This window comes from Calypte anna, chromosome 3, assembly GCF_003957555.1.
Source record: "Calypte anna isolate BGI_N300 chromosome 3, bCalAnn1_v1.p, whole genome shotgun sequence".
Taxonomy (NCBI): domain Eukaryota; kingdom Metazoa; phylum Chordata; class Aves; order Apodiformes; family Trochilidae; genus Calypte; species Calypte anna.
In genome coordinates this window covers 8,637,360-8,662,306 of record NC_044246.1, presented here as the reverse complement: position 1 = coordinate 8,662,306, position 24,947 = coordinate 8,637,360, and the positions used below count along the sequence as shown (strand labels likewise).

The following is a 24,947-nucleotide window of genomic DNA, read 5'->3' as shown; positions in this document are numbered from 1 at the left end:
TGGACACGTTTTTGAAGGCTTTGTCTAATCTGTTTTTAACCCTGCTGCTGTTTGCTATCACAGCCTCATGTGGCAACAGATTCCAAATGCTCAATATCTACTTCATTAAAAAGTACTTAATCTTTTTAAAATTTAAATCCTACACATTTCAATAAACTTCTCCTATTTCTGGTATTGGGGTACATGGTGAATAATTACTTTGTCTTCAGTACACCTGATGCTATTGTTATGATTTTTTACCTCTTGGTCATATTTCTTCTCCTCTCCAAACTACTGAATACTATCCCTTTTTGGTCTGTCTTCCTAAAGCATCTGCTCCAGCCTCTTAATCATTTTGAATACCCTTTTCCTTAACATTTTCTCAGTTCCTGTGTCTCTGCAATTGACTGTTCCTACCTCCTGGTAGCTCTTTTCTCTTCCCTGATTGAATTTAAACCTATTTTTCTCAACATAGTCCCTAAATTGTCAGTAACATCTTTAAATTTTAATCTAGTCTTCCATCATGCTCTCAATTTCCCTGCTTTGGTTTGATTGAAAACTCAATAAATGCATTTCATTTCTAGTCCATAATTTAGATTGTTAATGAAGACATGAACAAAAACAGATATGTAGCAGAATCCTGTGAATTTTCCCTAAGACATCCTCCCATTTTTTTCAGTGAGCATCCTTATACCTCTCCTGTAATAATCTGGACAGAATTTCTTTGGTTTGTAGGAAAGTTTTTATTAAAGACCAAAGTGCATGACGTTTTCAGCTTCTCCAGCAGCATACCAACGCTCCTGACTAGGAAAGATGGAAATCAAAATTGATTGATGTGACTTTTTCTTGACAAAATTTCTTATCTTCTAGGTGTGAATGTACAATAGCTTCCTTACATACTTGTTCAAGTATTTTCTAGAAATTGAAGTTAAAATAATGAGTTTATTATTTCCCAACTTCTATTGCTTGCCCACCTTTTGTTCTTAAATATGGGTTTGCTTTTGCCAGTCTTCAGATACTTCATTTGTGCTTATGAGTTTTCAGAGGTAAGTGCTAAAAGTTCTCTGTTAGTCTCAGCCAGTACCTTCAATATCCAAGGATGAAGGTCACTAGGCTGAGACAATTTGAAAATATTCAATTTATTTTAGGACTCTGGGATCAGTTCCCCCTCATTTTTGTTTAATAGGAACCTTAGCGTTGATTGATATTAATGACACAAGCTGGGAGATTTAAAGCTGCAATGGAGATTATCCTGTGCATGAATTCCAGATTAATGGAAAACAGTCTTTTATAATAATGTTTTTCTCTGATAAATACACATAATGTTTTTAAGAAGGGAAATTAATCCCAATGTGACTGGTAATTCTTAAAATCCAATTCCTTGCTACCTTTGGCAAGTCTACTGTAGCATACTATAAAACCCCCCTCATAAGCTGAATTTTAAGAGCTGTTGAACAGGTTAGTAGTGTTGAAGATGAGTACTTTATTTCTTACACTGGTGTTCAGACATGATGAAGCAAAGAAAAGACTACTGATATGACAGAAGATGGGATAATCTACTTTTTAGAGCCTTTGTGGTTCTGACAAGCAAATGCAAACTTCATATTAATATGCTGTATAAATTTATTCTTTAAATAGAGAAATGAAACACTAGGTGAAAGTCATGGCATATTTTGTAATGTGCTCAGTTTTCTCAGTAGATGCAGCATTGCAATTTCATGGCTCCTGTTTGGGGAGAGAAGGACATTTTTGTACTGTATTGGGGGAAAAGTAAATTCCTGATTAAATTTAGTGTTTAACACAGGTACCTATTGTTTGTGAAGAAACTAAAAGCTTTATGGGGCATCAAAGTTTTCTTAACAGCTTTTGGTCAGTGGGAATGCAGTCAAGATAGAAGCCTTTTTCTTTCTCCCATTTTCAGTTCTGCTTGAGTACCACAGGTCTGATGCAACCTTAACTGACAGACAATCATCCTTTTTCTTAATCAAACAGAATCATGCAACAGAATCTCTGGGCTTAGAGAAGATATATCTCCACACTGTTAAGAGTGCGAAGTCAGTCACTGTTGCCCTCTGAGAGGTGCAGTCAAACTAGGAAGTGCTCTGGGCCCAGGTCTCTTTGCACCTCCAGCAGTCTTCCAATATGTAAGAGGCTGGAGCAGGAATGAATTTCTCTCTTTTCAGCAAGTATGGGAAAGAAAAAATGCACTGCAGCATAAAAGACATAAGTTAGGCTTCAATAAGGCACTGACATGTGGGATGGGTTGCCTGAAAACTGGAGATTTTCAGAGACAGACTACACAAATGTCTGCTAGAAGTTATATTTGTGTAAATTAAATTTGTATGAATTAATCATATTCATGGGCAGATGGGCTACATAAGCTTTAGAGATCTCTCCTGACCCTAATTAAATGTTGAAGTCTGAAAACTTAAACACAGAGAGATTTTAGGCATTTACTGTAGGAAGCAGGTGGAAAGGTCTGTTAAGCTCTGAGGAATCCCAGTTACAAAAGGGTTACACAGTAACATAGCATCAAGAAAACAGTTTGCCTAAACAGCTAAATAGCTCAAGAGATTGAAGAGTAAATTTAAAAGATTCCTTTTGTTTGTCTACGGTGTGAGCTTTGGTATTTTAAATACTTTCTAGAAGCCTACTATTATTTGCATGTGCAGACACACACACACATAGGCATATGTGGATGGAGTAGCAGAAGAGTGATGTGGTCTATTCGTATCGGGTTTTGTTAGGAAAACTCTATTAGAGAATTGCCCACAGCATAGTGTTGGAGCATGAAAATTGATATTTACTGCCTTTGTCAAAAGAGAGACCTGGAAGACTTGATTGGTGTCTGTGGCTAATTTTATTCTTTGTTTTCTAATACAAAGATAAATTTGAATCTAAGCAATATTTAAATATACATTTCAGTGGAATGTTTAGATTTAAAAGCAATTAAAAATCCCCACACAGCAGGAGTTATTTTGAGGTGAACTGTAAAACCATTTGAAAATTATAAAAAGGTCTTTACTCAACAATTCAGACCTGTGACTAAAAACATAAGGTTAGAAGAATTACAAGCTTGGAACTTTTGCTCTGTTCTATTAATTTGTGCTATCCTTAGCTGAAAGAAAAAATACCATTGTCACAGTTTGATAAGGTGGTTCCTGTGTGTGTGTTTGGAATTAACAGGTCCCCTGCACCATAGGTAGCAATACTGTTAAGCTGTTACTTAAGAAAATGTGAAATATGCAATGTGTTATAACTGTCAAAAACAAATGCATAGAATCATAGAATGGTTTGGCTTGGAAGGAACCTTAAAGATCACCCAGTTCCACCCACCCTGCCACGGACAGGAACATTGTCCACTAGACCAGTTCGCTGCAACTGTCCCAACTCCCTCACACTAAAGAATTCTGTCCTTATATCTAACCTAACTCTACCCTTTTCCAGCTTAAAACCATTAACCCCCTTCCTGTAGATTATGTATAGCTTTTGGGCTTTAAATTTGCAACAGGCTAAAAGTTTTTTAGGGCTGTTGTATGACTTATGATATCTATGATAGAGGTATTGCAGACTTCTAATGAACAATGTCTTGCTCCTTCCATGTGTGCTGGCCCAGCCTTGAGGGCCACTTGAGGGCTACTGTGATCCTTGGTGGTCCAGTGACCCTGCAGCTCTCTGTAGTTCTGCTGCTTGCACAGAGATGCAGCAAGAAGATGGAGTTATTCCATGGGGAAATGGAATAAAGAATTTATACCATGTGCCAGGTAGGATGCTTGTTGCTACAAATTTGCCAAAATTTTGGACTTGGGACTCTTCCCAGCTGCGGATAATCTGGTTTGAGAGGAAACAGAACACTTCTGAGTGTTTTGAGCTGTATTGGGTCATATCCTCTGCTCTTAGGGGATAGAGATTCTTTTTGGCTTGCTGGTATGGGAGTAGTTTTGCTATCTTGCTACCATGGTGATATGCTTAGTGCCTGGAAGAAGCTGCATCAGTTTCTGCAACTACACTTACACAGCTGTAAAAAACTGCTTGAGACATTGGTCTCAGCAAGAGTGTGATCAGTCCTGCTGAAGAAATGACATAAAGCAGTGTCCCAAATCTGTATCCCTCTTTATGTTTGGCACATCTTAGTTTTACTTGCCAGTAGACACAATGGTAAAAGACAGTGTTTTACCATGTTTCTCTTTAGTCCCACTTTGCAGCCTCAGTTGAGGACACCAAATGCAGTAATTTCTAATTCTTTTCATACAATGCCAAGATTATACATAGCAGCAAGAAAAAAAGGTCTGAATTTTATTTATTTCAAAAGTAGGCTTCATATGCTCTGCATTCTTGTAAGGTTTTAGGTAATATAAAATATTTCAAATGTATACAAATGTCTAATATGAATTATACTTAGAATATGCATGTAACCTAAGCATATTCAGTGTTACCATTATGTAAAAGGATAAATGATTGTGTTTCAGATGTTCACAGACTGGAATTAAATTCCTATATCTTTTTTTTTTTTTTCTTTATTTTTCTGAAAGGCTTGAACATTTTTCTTTTGGGTTATGCTGCACTTTGGAAATTTTGGAAACTTTTTTTTTTTAACTAAGTCAAGCTTTTTTCTTTATGCATACAGGAAAAACTTATTACTCTGAAACTTATTACCACTTAAAATGTCAGGAACAATGGAAATACTATGAAATTGGTTTTAGCTGCAAGTATGTTTCATTTCCCTTACATTTTTTTCTGCTTTCCCATATAATTTCCCACTTTACCATTCCTTCATAAAGCTTCTTTCTCTATGAGACATTTTAATTACAGGACAATAATGAAAATTAAGAAAATAGCTACAGCAACAAATGTTAAGCTTCTGACGTGTGGTTTTGTGTGAATCTTACTTCAGTAGCAAAACACATTTGTTTGAACATTTGGTTTTAGAATAAAATATACTTTACATTTATGCAGCTATGTAAACTGCATGTCAGGAGTTTGCCTTTAGGAGTTTTCACATTTCTAGGGCTGCACGCATCATTTGCATCTGACTTAGTACTGCAGGATTTCATATTGTACCATAAGGTAGGGCTATGCAATGTTTTAATATTAAATCTGAGATGAGGAGAGCATTGCCTATCACACTGAGCAGCAGTCTCCCACTGTTTCCTTGAACCCCATCTATCACCAGTGAGTCTGTTTGCCTTTATACTATAAAGTACTGTGGGGCAAGGAGTTGCCATAGGGTCTCAGTTGCTGTGACAATCACACTAACAATGTCACTTAATTTGTGTAGCAACAAAAACCCCAACTTTGCTCTTCAGCCTACTTGCAATGACATGTTTTACTTCAGCCAAACCCAAGAGGATTCTCAAGTCTTTATTGCCACCCTAAGTTGTACTTTACCTGCGGGGCACAATCAGAAAATGCGTAGTTAATGTGGAAACAGTTATTTTGATGCATAATGTTTTCCTTCTGGTACAGACAGAAAACAGGTCAAATTATGACTATTATTTGTTACATGAATTATTTAACAATATCTGAGAGATTTGAAATGCATCTCAAGGTGCTACCTGAAGGACAGCTTTGAGAGTGTTCTCATCTTGAGGTGTGTTTTATGTTAACAGCTATGCCAGTAAGATCTTCAAAGAGTTTTAGATCTTATGTAAAAGTTTGAGTCTCAGGTCATTGACTAGAATATGCTCATGCCATTAAAACTTTTTTAATCTTAATCTCTTTCAGTCCCAGCAAAGATGCATTGTGATCTTTGCACTGGTATGCTGCTTTGCAATTCTGGTTGCACTGATATTTTCGGCAGTGGATATTATGGGAGAAGATGAGGATGGACTCTCAGAAAAGAACTGTCAAAATAAGTGTCGGTAAGAGGTAACAAACAAAACTTCTCTTTTGGGGTGTACGAGAAAATACATGTCTTATATTATAGCATGTAGTCCTTACCATAGTCCTGTGGTATAACTGTAAGAGTAGGTAACAGAAGTAGAAGTGGTTCCTGAATTTAGAGGTTGGTTTGAAAAAAGAAAGGACAATTTTTGAAGTTATTTTTTTGTTTTATGTTTTGAGCAAGAATCTTGCATTAGTTGAAATATTTTGTAAGCCAGAGTCAAAGCCCATTTAATTTCAGTGAGTACTGAGGTTGTTTACATAGTTCCCTATTCTGTCATGTCTTTAATCAAGAGGTTTATTTCAGGAAGGTGACTTGTCACTGACCTAAGTCTGCTGCTCCTTTTATAAAGGGGAACATTTTTAGATCCATATCTGTTGCACTCCCCTGATAGACAGAGTGGCTTGCCTAGGAATTGTGAAGAAAATAACTGATACAGTCAGAAAACCTGGAGTACTGATTATGTTTAGGATTTGCCTCAGACACCTGCCGTGATTGTGTTTATATTTTAATTTTATATTTAAGCAAGTGACTAGATTTTTTTTTTGCCTTTCATTTCCAGACTAAGTTTCATTTTGTTGTCTCTCACTGTCAGGTTTCTCCAAGAATCAGTTTATCAGAGATGACCAGTGCTCTTTTCACTGTCCAAGATCCTCTTCTGTCCACCAGCAAAGCTGATTTAAGAAACTTCTGTAGATTTCATTCACAATTGTACTCTGCTATTTTTTTTTTTTTAAGGCTTTAACTTTTATAGAGAGCACCTTCTCAGATTAATTTTGTGGAAAAAGAGTAATCTTTAAATAATTTATTGTAAATCCATTCTAATCCGAGCAGGGAATTGCTGGAGCGGGAAGGGGCCTCTGGGCATCCATTGCCCTACTCGGAGCAGGTTGCTCAGGGCCATGCACAGTCAGGCTTTGCATAGCTCCAAGGATGGGCTCCACAGACTTCCTGGAGAACCTTTTCAGACATTTATTTTTCAGAATAGCCGAATGAAAAATTAATGTTTCTTTGAGCCCTTTTGTCCTTATTTCTGCTATTATATTTCTGCTATATATTATGTTTTTGCAATTATACTGGATTCTTACAATATTATTTAGATGCTGAAAAAAAAAAAAAGAAAGAAAAGGGGTGAGGGGAGAAGAGGGAAAAAGATTCTTTTATTTTGTAGCTCCTTTCAAACAGGTCACACCAGCAGCATCAGGTAGCTTTGCTTTGCAACCAACCAGCCTTCTGGAGCTTTTTCCCAGCTTTATTTATTTAGTAAAATGGCTTGGCCCTGACTTTCTTGTATGCTTGGAATTCTGGGCAGCTTTCTACTACTTAGTCTGAATTTTCTGGAGTTCAGCTATCTTCCCCTTCCCCATCAGGGTCTTAGGTATTCTTCACTGAGAGTTGTTGGTTCCAAACTTTTAAAGATACTGCATGTGTCATCTCTACACCCACTATATCCATGTGTGAATCTCTGACAGAACCAGGTCAGATGAAAGTCTTACTGCTCATTGCCTGCACATGACTTCAACACACACAACAATTATTACACCAGATTCTCCTCTTAGTTGTATCAACTAATGGCACCCATTTTCTGGATGCTGCATAGGCTTTGTCAAGGAAGAGCTTAATCTTCTTCACTTTGTGTGCTTCACATGGAATAAAATTCAGAGTGAGAGCTATGTCCAGTGCTATAGAAAAATGGGATATTGTATTTACCATGTGTAAGGTTAATTGCTTCTCTTTGTGTGGTTTACACCAATCTGGCTTTCTAAAGAATACTCACCTTTCACAGTTTTTGGTGATCAGTGTGTCATTCTTGTCTCTCCCAGACTGGTGTTAGAGGACCCTGAGAGTAAATCTTGCACGTTGACTTTAAACATAAGAGTCAACGAAACTGCTCTGCATCTAATGGTTATAGCAACCTCAGACCCCAGCTCTATTTTAAGGTGCCTTTCACAGAGCTGTTCAAGCTCATGATCCAGCTTCTAATGGCTGAACCAGGAGGCACCTCAATGCTGTGCATGCAACCTGGCTAAACCATTTCCCATAACAGTATCCAAATCTGACAGCTATTACCTGCTAAATATTGAATCCTTGTCTATGTGAGTAAACTGGGCTCCTCTGTGTTAAATACATTGTAGAATTAGCTGAAGTGCTGTAAGATAATTGCTGCCTGTGGCATATATTTATCACATGGAGTAAATGCTTTTAATATGTAAGACAAGAATGATTGAATTCTTATATTTCTGCTGCGTGAGTGAAATACGGGAACAGGCACTTACATTTGAAGGATGTGTTTTGACAGAATGGTAATAGATGGTCCTTTTTTTTAGGTGAAGTAAATGTCAAATATAAGTTTACATATATGATCCTAGAATTCTAATTCTTTTTAGTTTTTGCCTGATCAAATTTATGAAAAAGGTTGATGTGACAGGATGCTATTGATCTGAGAACTTCATTCATGGCTTGTAAAAGGCTTTCCTCTTCGGAAAATTGATTTAATTCATGTCTGATACTAAAGAAAATATGTCTGAAATAGAGCTGTAGTCTAGAATAGGTCTTTGGATAGAAAATTTTGGAGCTTGTGCAAAAAAGTAGCACCTGAGAATTATTTAAGAGAGAGGGAAAGAAAAAGAAAAAATAAAAGGAAGACATGTTTCGAAGCTGAGAGCATTTTTTTAGCCTGGTAGAGGAATCATTGTGGTATGTTGCAAACAGTATTTTCTAGTAGAGCCCACATCTATTTTTGTTACTGCCATAGTATTATTGTTCATTCAGCCTTTCTGATCATCTTGTTCTAATTCAACATGAGGTTCCTCTTCTGTTGATAATTCTTTAAGCTCTTACTAAATAATGAATTCTTACTGTGTATGTTATCAAACAGACCTTCCCCTATACTGATGTATTTATTTCTCTTAAGGGCTTTGTGACAAAAACTACTCAGGGAAGTGGGAAGCCAGGCTTCTTTGCATGTCTACACCAATTGCTGAAGGGATTGTTGCCACCCATCTAGAAGGGTGCATAGGAAATGGCATTTCATGAATGAATAAAAAATATATCCTTGAAAAAAAAAAAAAAAATTGTGATTTGTAGAATTTGAGCTTCTTGCTGAAAAACTCAGCCTGTGGTTGAGAACTGAAATGCATCTTGCCTTACAGTTATTTCTGACTGCTGCAATGTGAAGTTAGGTAGCTGTAGGCTGCAAACCATTTTTTTTTTTTTTTGTTACACAGAGGAATTTGATATTCAATAATAATGAGTAGAACATTCAAGAGGAACTTTGAGTTCTACCTAAGAAATAGCTGAAATTAATTATTTTTTTGTCTTTTGAAGAGTAGCTACAGAAACATTTTTTTAGTCTACTTTGCATGTTGTTATCTAAAAATATGAATGGGTAATGTAAAAGAATTTGCAACCCTGTCCTAATAGTTGTGGGCAAATATTAAGGCAAGTAAATGTACATAATAACTACCAAGCTGTAAAAATGTAAAAACTGTAAAAATGTGGTACATATGTTGCAGTTCAAAAAAAGAGCTGGTGGGATATAGAGGAAGTTCTGTGAAATTTATCAGGAGGAAAAGTTTTGGCTTCAGAATTGAAATTAGAATCTGAGCTTTACTGACTGGAAAACTGTATTAGTTTAGATATAATAATTCTGCTTGTATGTATTTACTCTCTGATATTTAAGGGCAGGAGGCAAGTGAAAAATTGAGTTTTTGCCTGCATGGGTTACAAGTAAATCTCTTGAGACATCCCCATGAATGTTGTCAGGCAGTCCTGATGGATGAGATTGGTTTAGAGGACATGCTTAGCAGTCTGGGAATTTTGCCTGTCTTGCCATGGGTCCATTATACTCTTCATCTATAAAATCAGGTTATTGTAATTTGAAAATAATACTTTTTAATGGCTGATTTATTGTGAATAAATCTTGGATAGCCTCTGAAGTGATGCCAGTCAAGATTTACCTGGCCTTGTTGAAACTGGATGGTAAATTACAAAAATGGCAATCTGGAAACAGAAGAAATTACAGCTTTTAAGGAAATGGATTCTATTACCTAAAGTGTTTGAACCAAGGTCACTTAGATTTATTGCCAGTAGCTTCAGATGTTCAGTATATACCTCTTCTCCTGCTTCTTACTGCTGATAGTCATGCTAGGGCCTACAAAGTTGGCACATGCCTTTAATTATCCTCATCTCAATAGATAACTAAATATATAATTAAAAAATATAAATATATAATTCATATATCCAGGTATTTGCAACTGGCATAGCTTCCTGCTCCTGGGAGTGGTTTGGCCCTCTCTTTTAAGAGTGGCTAAGGAGCAGCAAAATGGAAATGGAAACGATGTGCTGCTTTCAACAGGTCCCACATTTAGAGTATATTGAAACCATTGTCACAATAATTTTTTATTTCACTTTTTGTCTGTCTCTGATAGCGTGAGGTTTTCTTGGTTTGTGTTTGAGTTTCAAGGCAGATTCTGTCTTCTATTCCAATGATGTAGTTTTGCTATTTTGACAATTTCTCTTGTTCTCAGAGTAATATATAATGAAGGCACTTGGGTTTTTTTGTCTTTGGAATTGTGATAGAAGAATCTGCTTTTCCATGTGACGTGAGTGGCAAAGCTAATCAGTTCACTTGGTGACTGCAGGGAGAGTTTGACCAATTCTTTGCTGTAGCAAGTAGGTGGTGGTGCTTAGTCAATGTTTCTGTTTGCTTTGGAAATAGTTTGGATTGTTTTGGATGAGGGTTTTTATCATCTGTAATTTCAGTATGCTGCGGAGAAGCTGAATTGTCCTGTTGAAATGATAAGTTTTGCATCACAACAGTACCCTGCAGCAGTGAGTTCCAGAGGTTAAATCCAGTCATATATAATAATTATTGATATTATTCAGTTATGTGTGGCGTGCACTGCTTTCAATTTTGTTAGCTGTTTCTTTTTCTCGGGCTGTGGGGGAGGCCCCACAATTGATTTTTTCTATTGCTTTATAAATCTTTAGTTCAGCTCCTCTCTGCTGTTTTACCCAGTAGGGTTCTGCAGCTCTGAAATAAGCACTGCAGCACATGGTTATGTTGCTTTACCTTGGAAGTGCTTTGCCCTAGGCTGGATGAGTGGGAGATTTTCTCTGCACTGTGTGGGTTCTGAACATAGCAAGGTTTATATTGACTGATTTCTATTTAATAAACAGACTATGACAGGCATAATAATTACATGTCTAAACAGAACAAGATGTTCAGATTTTGAAAACAAGCCTGGTAAAGAGCAACTGAAGATTTCTACTTACCAAGTGGCATCACTTGGCAAAAATGCCTTCTGTCAACATGAAGGATGAGGGGATCATGTGCACCCTCAGTACATTTGCAGATGACATCAAGTTAAGCAAGGGTGTTGATGTGCTTGAGGGTAAGAAAGCTCAGCAGAGGGGTTTGGACAGGCTGGATTGATGATCTTAAGCCAATGTATGAGGCTCAACAAGGCCAAGTGCCTGGTCCTGCACTTAGCTGACAACAATTCCATGCAATGCTACAGTGCTGGGGAAGAGTGACTGGAAAACTGCTCAGCAGAAAAGGACCTGGGACTGTTGACTGGCAGCTGAATGAACACGAGCCAGTAGTATTCCCAGGTGGCCAAGGTGGCTAGCAACATAATGGCTACTATCAGGAATAGTGTCGCCAGCAGGACTGAGGGAAGTGATTGTTCCCCTGTTTGGTGCTTGGCACCTCAAATACTGTGCTGAGCTTTGGGCCCCTCACTACAAGAAGGACATTGAGGTGATGGAGCAGGTCCAAAGAAGGGCAACAATGTTGGTCAAGCATCTAAAACACAAGTCTTATGAAGATAGGTTGGGGGGACTGAGATTGTTTAGTTGAGACAAAAGGAGTCTGAGGAGAGACCTTACTGCACTCTTCAGCTACTTGAAAGGAGGTTGTAGCAAGGTGGGTGTTGGTCTCTTCTCCCAAGAAAAAAGTGACAGGACAAGAAGATATGGTCTCAAGTTGCACCAGGGGAAGTTTAAATTGGATATAAGGAAAAAATTCTTCACTGAAAGACTTTCAGAACAGGCTGCCCTGGGGAGTGGTGGAGTCATCTTCCTTGGAGGTACTTAAAAGACATGCAGATGTTGTGCTCAGGGACATGGTTTAGTGGTGGATTTGGCAGTGCTGTGTTTAATGGTTGGAGTTGATGATCTTAAAAGTCTTTTCCAACCTATATGATTCTGTGATTCTGTGACTACTGTAACAATAGTGACAATGCTCTTGCATTGGGGTGATGGAGAGAATAAGCTATAAGCCCACTTAATTTTTAAGATGATCCCTAATTGCAGTAATTTTATTTTTGCAACAAAAGAAGCAATATCCTCAAAGCTTAAGTTTCTGTGGCAGAGGGGTGGGCAGAGCTCCTGCAAACGCATTCAACACCCTGAGCCAGGGAGGGAAATCAGTAATTCAGTAAGCTTGTACAAGAAGCTCTACATTTTCTACCTCTTACTTTCCATTTATAAGAATATATTTTAATGACAAATACAAGTTCCTTGGTATCTGTACAGAGTAATATTTTTTCCTTCTATTTCTGCACTGTTACAAAAAAGGGTCTTTTGTTTGTTTTGCATTTACTTCCAGCTATGAGGAATGTCTTCAGAGATTAAAAAAGTAGTGTCAAAACCTCATCATCTGTTCAGATCCTAGTCTGTTTGCATTACTGAGAGTAGATAATTCATTATTAGTTACATAGTATCAAATAGATCTGGGCTTCAACTCATTTCATTTAAATGCACAAACCATTAATTTTCTTCTACTCTTTGTTCAGCTAAATCCAAAGGTTTTCTCTGGAGTTTAGGATAGAGTGCTTTGGAATATTATTAAGTCACCTTTTCCTGCCATGCTAAGCATTGTTTAGCATGTAATACAAATACTGACATATTTTGTATACTTGGAAGTTATATATACAAGGATGTAGCTTTTTGTCTTTGAGTTAGAATTTGTGAACACACACGGGAGACAATGTTCCAACCTTAATAGAAATCAAATTGCTTAAAGTTCCTGAGTAATGTAGGTGAGATAAAGGAAAACTAATGTACTATAGTAGCCTTTCTCCTATGTAGTTTTCTGTGGTTTCTCTGTGATTGGATCTTTTTTTTTTTCCCCTTCCTTTCTAACTTAGTGTGTTCAGATAACTGAAATTACTTTATCCCAGCAGGACTCATAAGATCGCCAAGGTAATCTTCTTTACTGGATTGTGAGACTACTCTAAACAGAGTTATTAAATCTGAAAGTACTGGTCATTCTTGTGATCTTGGAGACTGATTTGTGACATTTCAGAGAGGTTTTTATTCTTCCCAGTGAGAATACCAATCCAGCTTAATAAAACTCCCTGATAAATTGTTCTTCCTTTCCTCTGTTGGAGAGGCATTAAAAGTGGCAAGAATTTGAAGTCAAAGCTGCCTGATCTCATGTTCCATCTAAGAGCAACCTCTTCCTTCAGCCAGGGCTGATTTTTCATCAGAGCCTTGTGAACACCTCTTCCAGTGCCACTATTTATTTTAAATTGCTTCTCCACCCTCATAGCAGTATATAGAAAAAGGTACTTGTTACCTTGTCAGCTTAGAGATGTGTTGAGTTCTGTGTCTCAGCCTATGATGGTACTGTGAGTGTCCTCTCAACGTGATTTGATACTGCTCAAGAGAATAAGTGTAACATGCTTAACATTGCCTTAGGTGACCTGCTGAGTACAGGGCTGGCTCTGCCTCCAGAGCCACTGAAGCCCAAGCACTATGCCAGAGCTGTTGGCACAGGTTGGCTGGGTGAGCCAAACTTTTTCAGCCACATACAACACATTTTGCCAGTTGTAGCACTGAGATCGCTACAGGCAACAGTGGTTCTTGGCATTAATGCCCCTCTGGGAGGCATGGAGGAGAACTGATGGTTAAGTTTTATTGACTGTTCTGCATGTGTTTTAGGAAGATGTAGTTGGAAACATTCCAGATTTTCTTTGTTATTCTGAACATTTTGTCCTGATTAGGTTTTCCTCATATTAACACACAGGTTCTGATACAGACTCCTCCCTATGGTCTCTGAAATGGTCTCTGTATGTCTACAGATCTCTAGTTAGTCATCATTGTCTGTGAGTAATACTTTAGTTACAAAATGCTCATGTGTGTTGGGCAGCTTAATCTCTCTGTTTGACCTTTGCTAATCAGGAAAGTGTGAGTTTGTTTCCTTTGTTTCCTTTTTCCAACATTGGCTTGACCAAGGTGAAAAATGCACTGGAGGTCTTGATCCATTTTATTATCATTACTGTTCTTTACATTTTAGGTTTTTGCCATGATGAATTTTCTTCCTGTCAACCAGAATGGGAAACAGAAGAATAACATACAAATATCAGCCTTGGCATCTACCACATGCATTTCCTTATCTGTCATTTATTCTCCATTTAATGGCCAGTCCTTTCCAGTCAAGACCATTGCAAAATTATCATGTGGTTCAAAAGGAGTTTCATGACTGACAGCACCATAATTCGGTACATTTAAATTTGGCTTCTTCACATACTAAGTGTTGAAATGCTCTTCTAAGAGCCATCAGTGATTTGCATGCCTTCTGATATGAGGGGGAGGATTCATCTTGTCTCAAACTAAACTGATGGATATCTAATGGCAAATTAAAAGTGTTGGCTTTGGCTTTTTACTGTTTTTCTAGATCTGCTTTCTAGTATGTCAGAATAAATACATTGTGTGCATACATATGACCACAGATGGTAATCTGATAGCTTTGATCAATTTGGTGGGTATATAGCTAATTGATCTTCACTGATCTCCCAAAATATTTATCTAAAATCCTCTTGGGAAAATGAGGTTTTAGTTTTCATTGTCATTTATTGTATGTTTTGGCTGTCATTTATTAAATACCTCCTCAAGTCAGCTGAACTTGGATCAGTCTCTAAAATAATAAATTTTAGAGCTCATCATCTGCTGGCTGGGTATTGGAGAAAAATGCAGTTTTCCATTTAAAAGAAAACTTTATCCTTCTGTAGCTGAAGGTCTGGTTTATTTAATCCAAAGCACTGTGATTCTGGTTTTCAGAACAAAGACTCTTAAGGAGCACTTTTATGGGAAAAATTAAAAAGCTACAATGAACATAATCACTAAACTTATAAAATGGATGTTACATGAGTTCATTGTTATTAAATCTGGCAAGTAAGATATAAATGAACACAGGGCAGCAAAGTGAGGACTTTTCCTATCGTAGGGAATAAGTAATAGGATATGGTGATAGATCTCTGAGGTCCCTTCCAACCCAGCCAATTCTATGATTCTATGATTCTAAGTGCAAAATACAAATATGCATAAGCTCCATAACTAATCATGAAACATTAAGGACAGAATGAATGTGTCCTCAGCATGAGGAGGGGAGCCACAATTTTATTGTTATTCTAACATGGAAAAAAATCTCACCGTTGTCCTTTTTTTTTCTAATTTTTCGGTCACTTGTAACATATTGGTAGTGTGTGTTTTGCAGTTTGTTACAAATGCTGGTGTAAAGCAGCCAAAAATTGCTTAATAAGAGGCATTGGGGGATGCTAGGGGTGACAGGTTTTCGGCAACAGGGGCTGAAGTGCTGGACCAGTAGCACCATGTCTTCTCAAGCAAGCAGCCAGTGTTACTGGGGTGATGACAGTCTCCCAGATCTGCCCCATCTACCATGGTTTATAGATGTATGTGAGCCTAAACAACTTCAAGTTTTGAGCAAAGAAAGACTGTCAGAGCCTGGAGCCACTCCATGACTGCAGCAGCTTTGGGGAATGGCAGGGGAAAGCAGTAAGGGTTTAACTCTAGGACATCAGATAAACTTTTCTTTTTCCTAGTGACTCACCTGTTGGCATGGGAAAAGATTTGTTCAGGATTGAAAGGAGTAAACAGTGAGCTGGCTAAAGCTGCCCTTGAGAAGAGTCACACAGATATCTGAGATGAGCACGTAGTGAAAGGAGGCAATCAGGTGTTGCTAATTACAGGTGGGAGGCATGAGCTTGTGTTAAGCCCACCTGTGCCCCATTAGGGCTGACCCCAGCTGCGCATGGGCAGAATTGGGGACCAATAAAAGGGGAACTTCTGAATGCATGCTCAGCTCACTCTGGAGCAGCCAGAGGGGGAGGTGAGCTGAGTCGGGAGCAGAAGCACTGAACAAGGCCAGCCAAGTCTGAAGGCAGCAAGATCAGAGCATTGTTTGTGCACCTTGGCAAGAGCACCTGCTTGACTTTGAAGTGCCGTGCCCCAAGAAAGGTTTGTCTGATACATGAGCAGCCAAGTGATTCTGTGTCAGAGATACTTGTCTGGACACGTGGTAGTGTTCCAGCTAGAAATGTACTTCTAATTGAGGATATTTTGAAGTTTTCAGGGCTTTTTTTCACAGTCAAGATGTTGCTATTAATATATATTACTTAGAGTTCTCTATACAGAGTAATTACCAATAACTCAGGTAATGCTTTCCTGAAAGGAGGGGGGGGGGTTTTGTTTGGTTTTGTTTTGGTTTGGTTTGGTTTTGGTTTTCCTCTCATTGCATCAGGTGAAAAGATTTTCAATGGAAATATAAATACTACTTTATCAAACTATGTAGTTTGTGTCTGTTTTGGAAAGAGGTCTCATCACTTTCCTTATCTTTTCCAGAAATTATTATATTTTTTTTTCCCCACAGAATTTTAACAGAGATGCAACAAATTTTAACAGATGAAATGTTAAACAGATTCTATGTGGACTTAAATAATAACACCTTAAAAAAACAAAATAAAACAAAACCCTATCCAAACAACAAAAACCTCACCCAGAAACACAAATAGATACCTAAGAGCAACAAATAGTCAAGCAGTCAAACCTACCTTGGTGATGCTAAGGTGTCCTGCAACATTTCCATAGAATCTTTCCTCTGTAAATTGAGGCCTAGATATGTCCTCTGGGATTGCATACTTTGGGTACTTTGTTTTCATCTGTGGATTTTTATCACCATTCCTACCTTGACTATATCTGCTGAATTTGCAGTGCTGATTTCAAATAATTGCTGACTAAAAGTTTTACCTTGGGCTTTCCTTCATTGTTTGGCAAAGTAATTTTGTTCTTGTTGGGTAGGAAGGGCATTAATTAAGTTTCAGGGCAAGTGTGAACGTTTTGAATAATGAACATTGGTATATTAAATTTTTAATACTTTACCAACAAAGTCTGACATAGTGGGTGGTGTTGCTGCTGGTGCTGACTTAGTTTCTCTTGGCTTACACTGTGGAAAGATTTTGTCATATAAAGAGGTTTTCTCATTGCTTCCTTATTTTTATGATTTTAACTTACCTTTCCTTCCCCGTGACAGACATCTGTAACTGTGTTTTCCTCCTTTCTTTCTTTACCTTGTCATTTTGATTTGGCTTTGTGAGGTTCTGACAGTATATTTTACTTGCTCTCCCCTTGGATTTTTCCTCACAGGCTTTTTGTGGTCTTTCTGTAACCCCCAGTGGTTTAGGAAGTGGCATGAACTCCATTTCTTGGAACATTTTCAGACTCCCTCCTACCCACATGCATGTTCCCTGCTTAGATGAACTATCTCGAGTTTATATTTGGAGACAGAGTGTCTCAAGGATAAATCTGTTTTGGTCACAGTGCTGCAAATATCAAACAAGTCCACAATTTTATGTATTAGTATAGCGAAGAGAAGAATTTGGCTTATTTGTTAAGAAATATGGTGTATTTATTAGAAGATTTTCTAATAAAATCATTAATCCAGTATATATGCCTATGTGATCTAAGTTTTATTATCAAAATATATCAGCTATTCTACTCCTGTGAGGGTTAATTTTCTTCTGACTGCAAATGGTAGGCTTTGACATGGTACACTAAAACAGCAAAACAGGCTCTTTTTGGGCTGTCCAAAGGATGTCTTTTTGGGGGGAAATGTGAAGGGTTAGTGTTTAACCAGGAGACATTATGAAGAAGGACTTATATTCTGCTTTTAGCACAGGGGAAAATCCATTTAAGCCCTTCCTTTTTGCATGCAAGCACTGACCAGCTCTTGGCATTACTGCTACCTCTCCCCCTGCCCCTTCCTTGTACATTTAGGTGAGGCCCTTTGAAGAAGCACCTTTAGGTGCAGTTCAGCACCTAACACTGCTGTTCCCAACCTTCACAGAGCCCCTGGATCACAGAGGGCTTTCTTTAGGCATGGTCATTGCAGGTGAGAGCTGCTCTTTGCATCTGCTGTGGACTGGTCAGGTCAGCTGCTTTCTCCTGCCTCAGCACCCTCAGGCTCTTGGCTCCCAGCAATCTGCCAGCAGAATCCGCTGACCAGCTCTCAATTCTCCCCACACAGCTGCAAAACCCACTAGAATGTTTTAGTGCTGACAGGCAAAAAAGTGTGAAAAAATGCAAATTTTCTTCTGCTGAAGGGCAAGATGCCAAGAAATGCTTTTTAAAATATTTCACTGCTGAATAAGGCTTTAGGGAGTTGATAGGGCTGGAAGGCAGTTTAAAGCAATGGGAGAGAAGCTTATACAGTCAATAAGATCACTGGTATTTAGGTTCTTTAGTTACTATAGAATTTTGGCACAGTTTGCTTTCTGTATTTTTTCTTTTTTTTAATAGAGACTAATGGGCTAAGATATGATGTTCTGCTCTGTTGGAACACAAAGGAAGGAGTGCTTCATAGGATTCAAAATGGCACTGTCTTCACCTGCCTAAATATTATACTTAGGATTCCATAGAAAGGTCAGGAGGGAAGAGTCAGCTTTCATTCATCAGATATTTTAAGTTTGTGTGCACATTGATGCTCTGTAGAATTGTGGCCAAGTGAAATGGACAGAGCTACACTCTTGGCTGACAGTGGACTATTGAGACAGAGATAGTTTTTTTTTTTTCTTTCCAGCAAGAACATTTAATGTAAATAATAGTGTTTTCTGCTACAAGACGAATAGATGGTGAGTGTTTTGTTTGGAATTCGAAACAGGATGTGACCCTTGATCATAGAATTAAGAAAACATTTTTCTTGTATCTCCCAGCCGAAATAATATAGTGAGTGCATGACAGCTGATATTCTGTTTTGGAAGGTATTATTTTCTCCCCTTAGCAAGAGGCTGAAAAAAAAAGAGAAGCTGATTATATTTCTACTTTTTCCTGCTTCAGAAATGTACTTCCTATATCAACAATGCAATAATTCCATCCTTTTAGTCTGCCATTGCCCCTTTTGGGCTGTTCAGGCATAATGTGCATGAAGCATTCTCCAAAGTACAGTCACCTCTATTGAACTCCTGTATTTGTGTTATTGTATTTCATCTCAGCTTTCAGTTTTCCATTGGATACTACATAATGAGGACAGGTGGAATTAACCCTTTGCAGCAAATTACTTTGTCTGAGGATTGTCACTACCATCTTCAGAAAGTTCACATAAATTATAAGCCAAAATAACATCTTTTTCAGGTACTTTCTCATAACACTAGTAAAGTCCATAGTGAGTGTGTCATGAGTGTTGGTTGGTTCAGCAGTATCAGGAAACATTAGCTCTTTGTAGTCAAATTTCTGTAGTGATCCACAAATGCAGAATTAATACATACACTTCAATATTGTCTGATTTTAGTCTGAGCAGCCACCTAAGGGGCGTACAAATGTATTTGAAGATTCTCACAACTTATTCTGAGAAAAATCTGGGTCACACAGAGCTGTCTGCAGTGTTCAATGCAATGTGTGAAAGCCCCGTTAATAGGAGCAAAATGGAAAGAAGGCAGAAGAAATCATACCCTCCCACAGGGGAAAGAAGCCAAACAATTTCAATGGGACATTTAACACTGTTTGAGAAGCTCAGTGGTGTTGGCACAAATGTCCCCTGAAGGTGTGCACAAATTAGAAAGGAGTAGGTTTGCATTTTAAGATCCCAGCAACCACAGACTTTGCTGTCTTGTAATCCTGTGGTAATCAAAGGCCTATCAGCTAGATAATGTGTCACTGAACCAAATTTATTCATCCTCAAGTTGTATCTGAGAAACCATACAGGAAGATAAAGAGGTCATCGGTGTAGCTTACTTTAGATTAGTTAAGTGAATTATTGTATTAAAGTTATGTGTATTATTTTTATACTTGACCTAATTAAATTAACTTGGTATGCTATTAGATAACTAATCCATTTGTAGCATTTCAAAGAAAAAGGTGGTTGTAGATACATTACTTGAAAACCTGTATTTTAGTTGTTTTTATCCTGTCTTTCATCAGGAAATAAACTGGAACTCTCATCTCTAGAGTCTTGACTTATAGTTTCTACTTTGTTGCTTTTATCTATAACCAAGATCAGCTGACAGATCCACTGGAGTTAATAAAAGCTGTGGATCCAGTTAATAAATTTATCCACAAATAATAACAAGTTTGATTTTGATTTCTTTGAGAGGTTCATAGATGGAATGTCTGATCAGTGGGGAAAGAAATCAAAGACTAAACATCCATTTTCTAAATGCTCACTTTTGCTTATAGCTACCTTGCTTCATACTGAATGTAAGGGGTCTTTGTAACAATCAATTCTTTGTGGCACCTCCTCTTTTCCTCTCCTTTGCTCTCTAGCTCCAGCAATCCATCATGATGATGGCACATAACTTTCTTTCCCTCTTCCAGGTTTCAAGTGATGTGAATTCATTGAACTGGTACTGTAACTAATAATGTGGCATTGAAGAGGGACATTTGCTTGACATGGTATTTCAGGCTTAATGGACTCCCCGTGCCTCTCACCATTTAGCAAGTCAAGAATGCCAGTTGATCTATTATTAATAATGACATGTGTGGGACACTCCTCCTGGAAGTAAGTGACAGGTTAAGAGCAAAAGAAAGCTGGAGAAAGAGTGGAAAAACAACTAACCTTTGGCTATTGTTCCTCAGGCTCCTGGAAACATTCTGTTTGTCTTTGTTCAAGGTCGAAAGTAGTAGCAAAATTTTTAGCTCCCCTATGCAACACTTTTTTTTTTATTACATTGCATGTTGTAAATATTGTTCTGTTGTTCAGTGTCAACATTCTAGAAAGATAATGCATGCTAGAAGGTTATCACATTGCCTGCACATGGACAGCCTTAATAGTTTTTATACAGAATACCTGATTGCATGAGATGTAGTGTAAATGAAAATTGCCCATCTCTACATCAGAAAGAAGAAAAGATAAAGAAATGATATTTGCTTATTTTCTGAGAAGTGTATTTCCAGCAGGCTTTCTTTTTATATGTTTAGGTTTTTTGTTTGTTTTTTTAATTCAGAAATGCTTTTTTCTTTAGCTTAAACAGCTGCAAGTGAGCAGTTTTTAAGGCAAAGCACCACTCTGTCTTGGTGTGAAGTTGGTCCCATGTTGGTATTGGATGTAAGTGGAAAGGATAGAGTAACTGCTTTTTAAAATAATACACAGTGAAAAAAGAGATTTTTAGTAACAGCATTTGTCTCATTAAGAACAAAGTTAGGTTTCATCTGAAATGCAGTTTGTATGAAAAGTGTTTGTAATAATTTGAAGACAACTTGGAAGTCTGCATTGAGACATGGCACTGAAGGAGTGTGACAGTAACACAATAGATCCCACTGCCTTAACCACTCACTGAGGTTTTAAAACAGTAACTGTTCCCAGTGAAAAAGAACTAATTTGAAGCAACAGAAAGCATTTTCAAGCTGGTAAAATCTTTTCCCAATGTTGCCTTCAATTTTGTAGTAATTTTCATTACAAAGTCACTTATTTTGTGTATGGTTAGAAACTAGAAACAAATTAGCAAATATTTTTGCTAATGCTCAGCAATATATTGCTGAAAACTTACAGTAATTTTCTTTAATGAAGCAGATTAATTCATGTTCTTGTTGCTTCTTATAGCACAATAGCCCAAATTTCAAGTAGTTCATAATTTAACTAGTCAGTTCTTTTAGCTTGTACAAGAAGCTGCTTTGTGTATGTGGGTTTTGGGCTTAGAGCCTTGACAGTTTTTCATACAATAGCTGATGTCTTCTACTGACTACAGTTTAGTTAAGAAAATAAATTATTTCTTTCTGGAATGGTTGTAAGTAAAGGTACTGAAAAAATCTGGATCTGTCAGTGAACCAAGTATAGCCCAATACTGTCTTGACATCTCACCAACTACAGAACTAAAGATTGAAAAACAGTCCCCAGTCCTTAGTTTTGTAGAAAGCTTGTTGTTTTGAGAGGTGGGCAAGTAAGGGAGTGTTCAGTATAGATTATTATGTCAGCAAAGCTCCTTAGTGGTTTTTACAGCAAGTGACTTTATTGTTCTAAACTTCAGTTAACTCTGTCTCTTAATTATAACAGAAAGCTTGCAATCACAGAAATTGATTTTCATCAACAGTCCCACCCCCATCAAGCAGTCTATTTATGTGCTGAGCAGAAGACAGCAATACATTTTTTCAGCTTTCATATGCTTTGAAGCAGTAGTAATTTCTTTTTCATGAGATCATATTGTTACAGCTCACTGATGTATAACTACAGCATGAGTTATGTGCCTATTCCTTCTTGTTTTCAATAACTGAAATTAGAGAATATAAGAAGGGGTAAATTTTTCATTTTCCCATGTTTTAACAGAGATGAATGTACCCAGATGATGTGATTCATAGGTATTTCAGTATTCCAGTTCACAGACACTAGGGCTGGAAACTTGATTAGAACTTACCTCCAAATTATTACATATGAAAAATACATAGTTATTTGAAACAGCAAATGTGTGTCATTTTCCACCAAAGCTCTCAAAATTAGGATGCAGTGTGCTTATTAAATACCAAATTTAAATTCAGCAATAATGGAGATAAGGAAGAAAGGCTGTCTAGGAGAGTACACAGAATCCATAAAAGTAAAATAGTATTATGAATTTTCAGGTGATACTGAAAATTACTGTTTTATATTAGGAGCCATCTCTTCAGCCAACTTGGGTTTTAGAATTAAAATGTTCCTCTGGGTAATTACAGATCTAGGAGATCTGCTTGGTCCAGTCTGAGCATAAGTGACACAACTGAGCTTATAACCATGCCAGGAGGTTGGTGTTTGCTTTCATAGAGTGAGCAGTAGCTGGAAAGCAGAACTTTTCTTTGGGCTTTTTTTTTCTTTTGGCTGTTCTTTGCATCTTCCATTTCAGAAGAGTCTTTATCATCAGATCAGGGACATGGCCAGGTATTTACTTTGTGGTGTGCTTTGTGCTGGCTGTGAAAACTAAATTAATGCATAGTTCATAGGGCCCATAAAATGAGCAACCATGTGAAGAGAAAGCATGTGCTTTTTTGAAAATCTGTGTATATCCACTGATGAGGGTACTCCCTGTGGATCCAGGCCTCTTAAAGGAGATATTAAATAGACCTGAATGTTTTTTTTCTGCAGTAGTTTTGAACATCAATAACCATTTAAACTTGGCTGTTAAAAAAGTTGATTTGCAATTTTCATGCCTTGCAAATTGAAACATTTTTGAATCTTTTACATACTAATAACTTATTCTTTTTGATATTCATAAACTCATGAGGCACAAAAAATTGCTGGGCCAAAATTAACTAACATTGAGTCTTAATGAGATCAAACCAACAGTTAATGGGTTTGAGAAGTGAACTGCTCTAGAATCCCTTATGTATAGGCTTTTTTGGAAGTTACTAGAGAATGATTAAATTAGAGCTAAGTTCTGTTCTATCTGAACTTAGAGGAATTTTGTTTTTCACTTTAGGAAGGTCAGTTTTTAATTTGCCTTGCTTCACCACAATCCACCATCTGCTTCCTCTGGTGAGGGATACATGGGGTTCCATGGAAGGATACAGTTTCCTTAAACAGTTGGCTTGCTCCTGGGGAGGGAAAGAGGAAACCCATTAATTCTGTGAGAAGCCTTTTCTTGCCAATGTACAAACAGGAGAGAGAGAGAACTGGTATTTTGTTTCTGCCTTTCCCTCTACCTTCACCAGTAATATAAGCCTTTTTTAGAGTCTCTTGTTTTCTGTAGCTTTGTCACCATTTCTGTCTTTGGAGCATCAGTAATGGGGTTTGTTGTTGATCCTCTACTATTAAAAAGTAAATAAATTATCTTAACCTATAAATTCAGTGTATTCAGCTTCAGTGTAATATTTTAGCACAGAGATGTTGTAAAGAAAGATAGAAATTTCCCTTTATTTTGGAAGATAGGTTGGATCAGACTAATATCTTTCCAGTGATAAGGTTACTGACTTCTTTACCAGACAAAACAGTGGATCTACTTAGAATCAATATCAGTATCACTTGGTGGATGAGAAATTGCCATAAGGGAGAAAGCAGAGTAGTCTGCAACCTTGGAGATATCCAACGCGTTACCAAATGATTTTACTTCAGATGATGTTCTAAGAAACCTGATCTAAGTGGGCCTGTTTGGAACAGGAGAATAGAGGATGTCCAGGGATATCTTCTAATCTGAATAATTTGATGATAGAGTCTTCTGAGTTTTTTGTTTGTTTGTTTTTTTCTGGAATGACTATTGGAATTACTGATTCTCCTCTGCAGTTGTGTTCTCCCTTGTAGTTATACAAGCTTTTTACACCTACTTCTCAAGAGGGGTGTGTCTGCCTTCCCTAGAGGTGATTCTCACAATCTATCGTCTTTGCCAAGGCTTCATTCCTGAAGGTTTTCTTTGCTGCAGATTCCAGACATGAAATCATGATACAGTTTCTTATCAGGAATTAGGATAATGCCTCAAAGTTGCTTTTTGCACACTTTCTATTTTTATTTCTCCCTGCTTCACAACATTTCTCATGTTTTGTATTTTATGGAGTTCATCACTTCTCAGGTTCTTTGGTTGGTCTGTCCTTGAATTGGTTGAAAATAATAAGACAGGCTCAGAAACAGCTTTGAGAGAAATAAAGCTTCCTCAACTGTCAGGTGTTTTGCTGGATCATCTTGCTTGAACTTTCAGAAAAGGGTTGGAAAAAGATCTCTCGACTGTTGCACATATCTGCAGTTGTCTGGCTTTTAATTTTTCTGTTTCTTTAATCCTGGTACCTTTTTCCTTTCACTCTTTGAACTGCAGAAATTACAGCAGTCATGCAGAAGGAGAGAATGACAGAGGTCTGGTTTAGACAGTTTTCTGAGGTAAATAAGTGAATAAATTAA

At 37.5% G+C, this 24,947-nt stretch overlaps 1 protein-coding gene across 1 annotated transcript in view; it reads left to right on the top strand.

The window, feature by feature from the left end:
* PLD5 (phospholipase D family member 5) overlaps positions 1–24,947 on the top strand; it is a 147,406-nt gene that overhangs the window by 57,674 nt on the left and 64,785 nt on the right. The window contains 1 exon segment of the mRNA XM_030447941.1: positions 5,704–5,840. Coding sequence (XP_030303801.1) covers positions 5,704–5,840 — 137 coding nt within the window.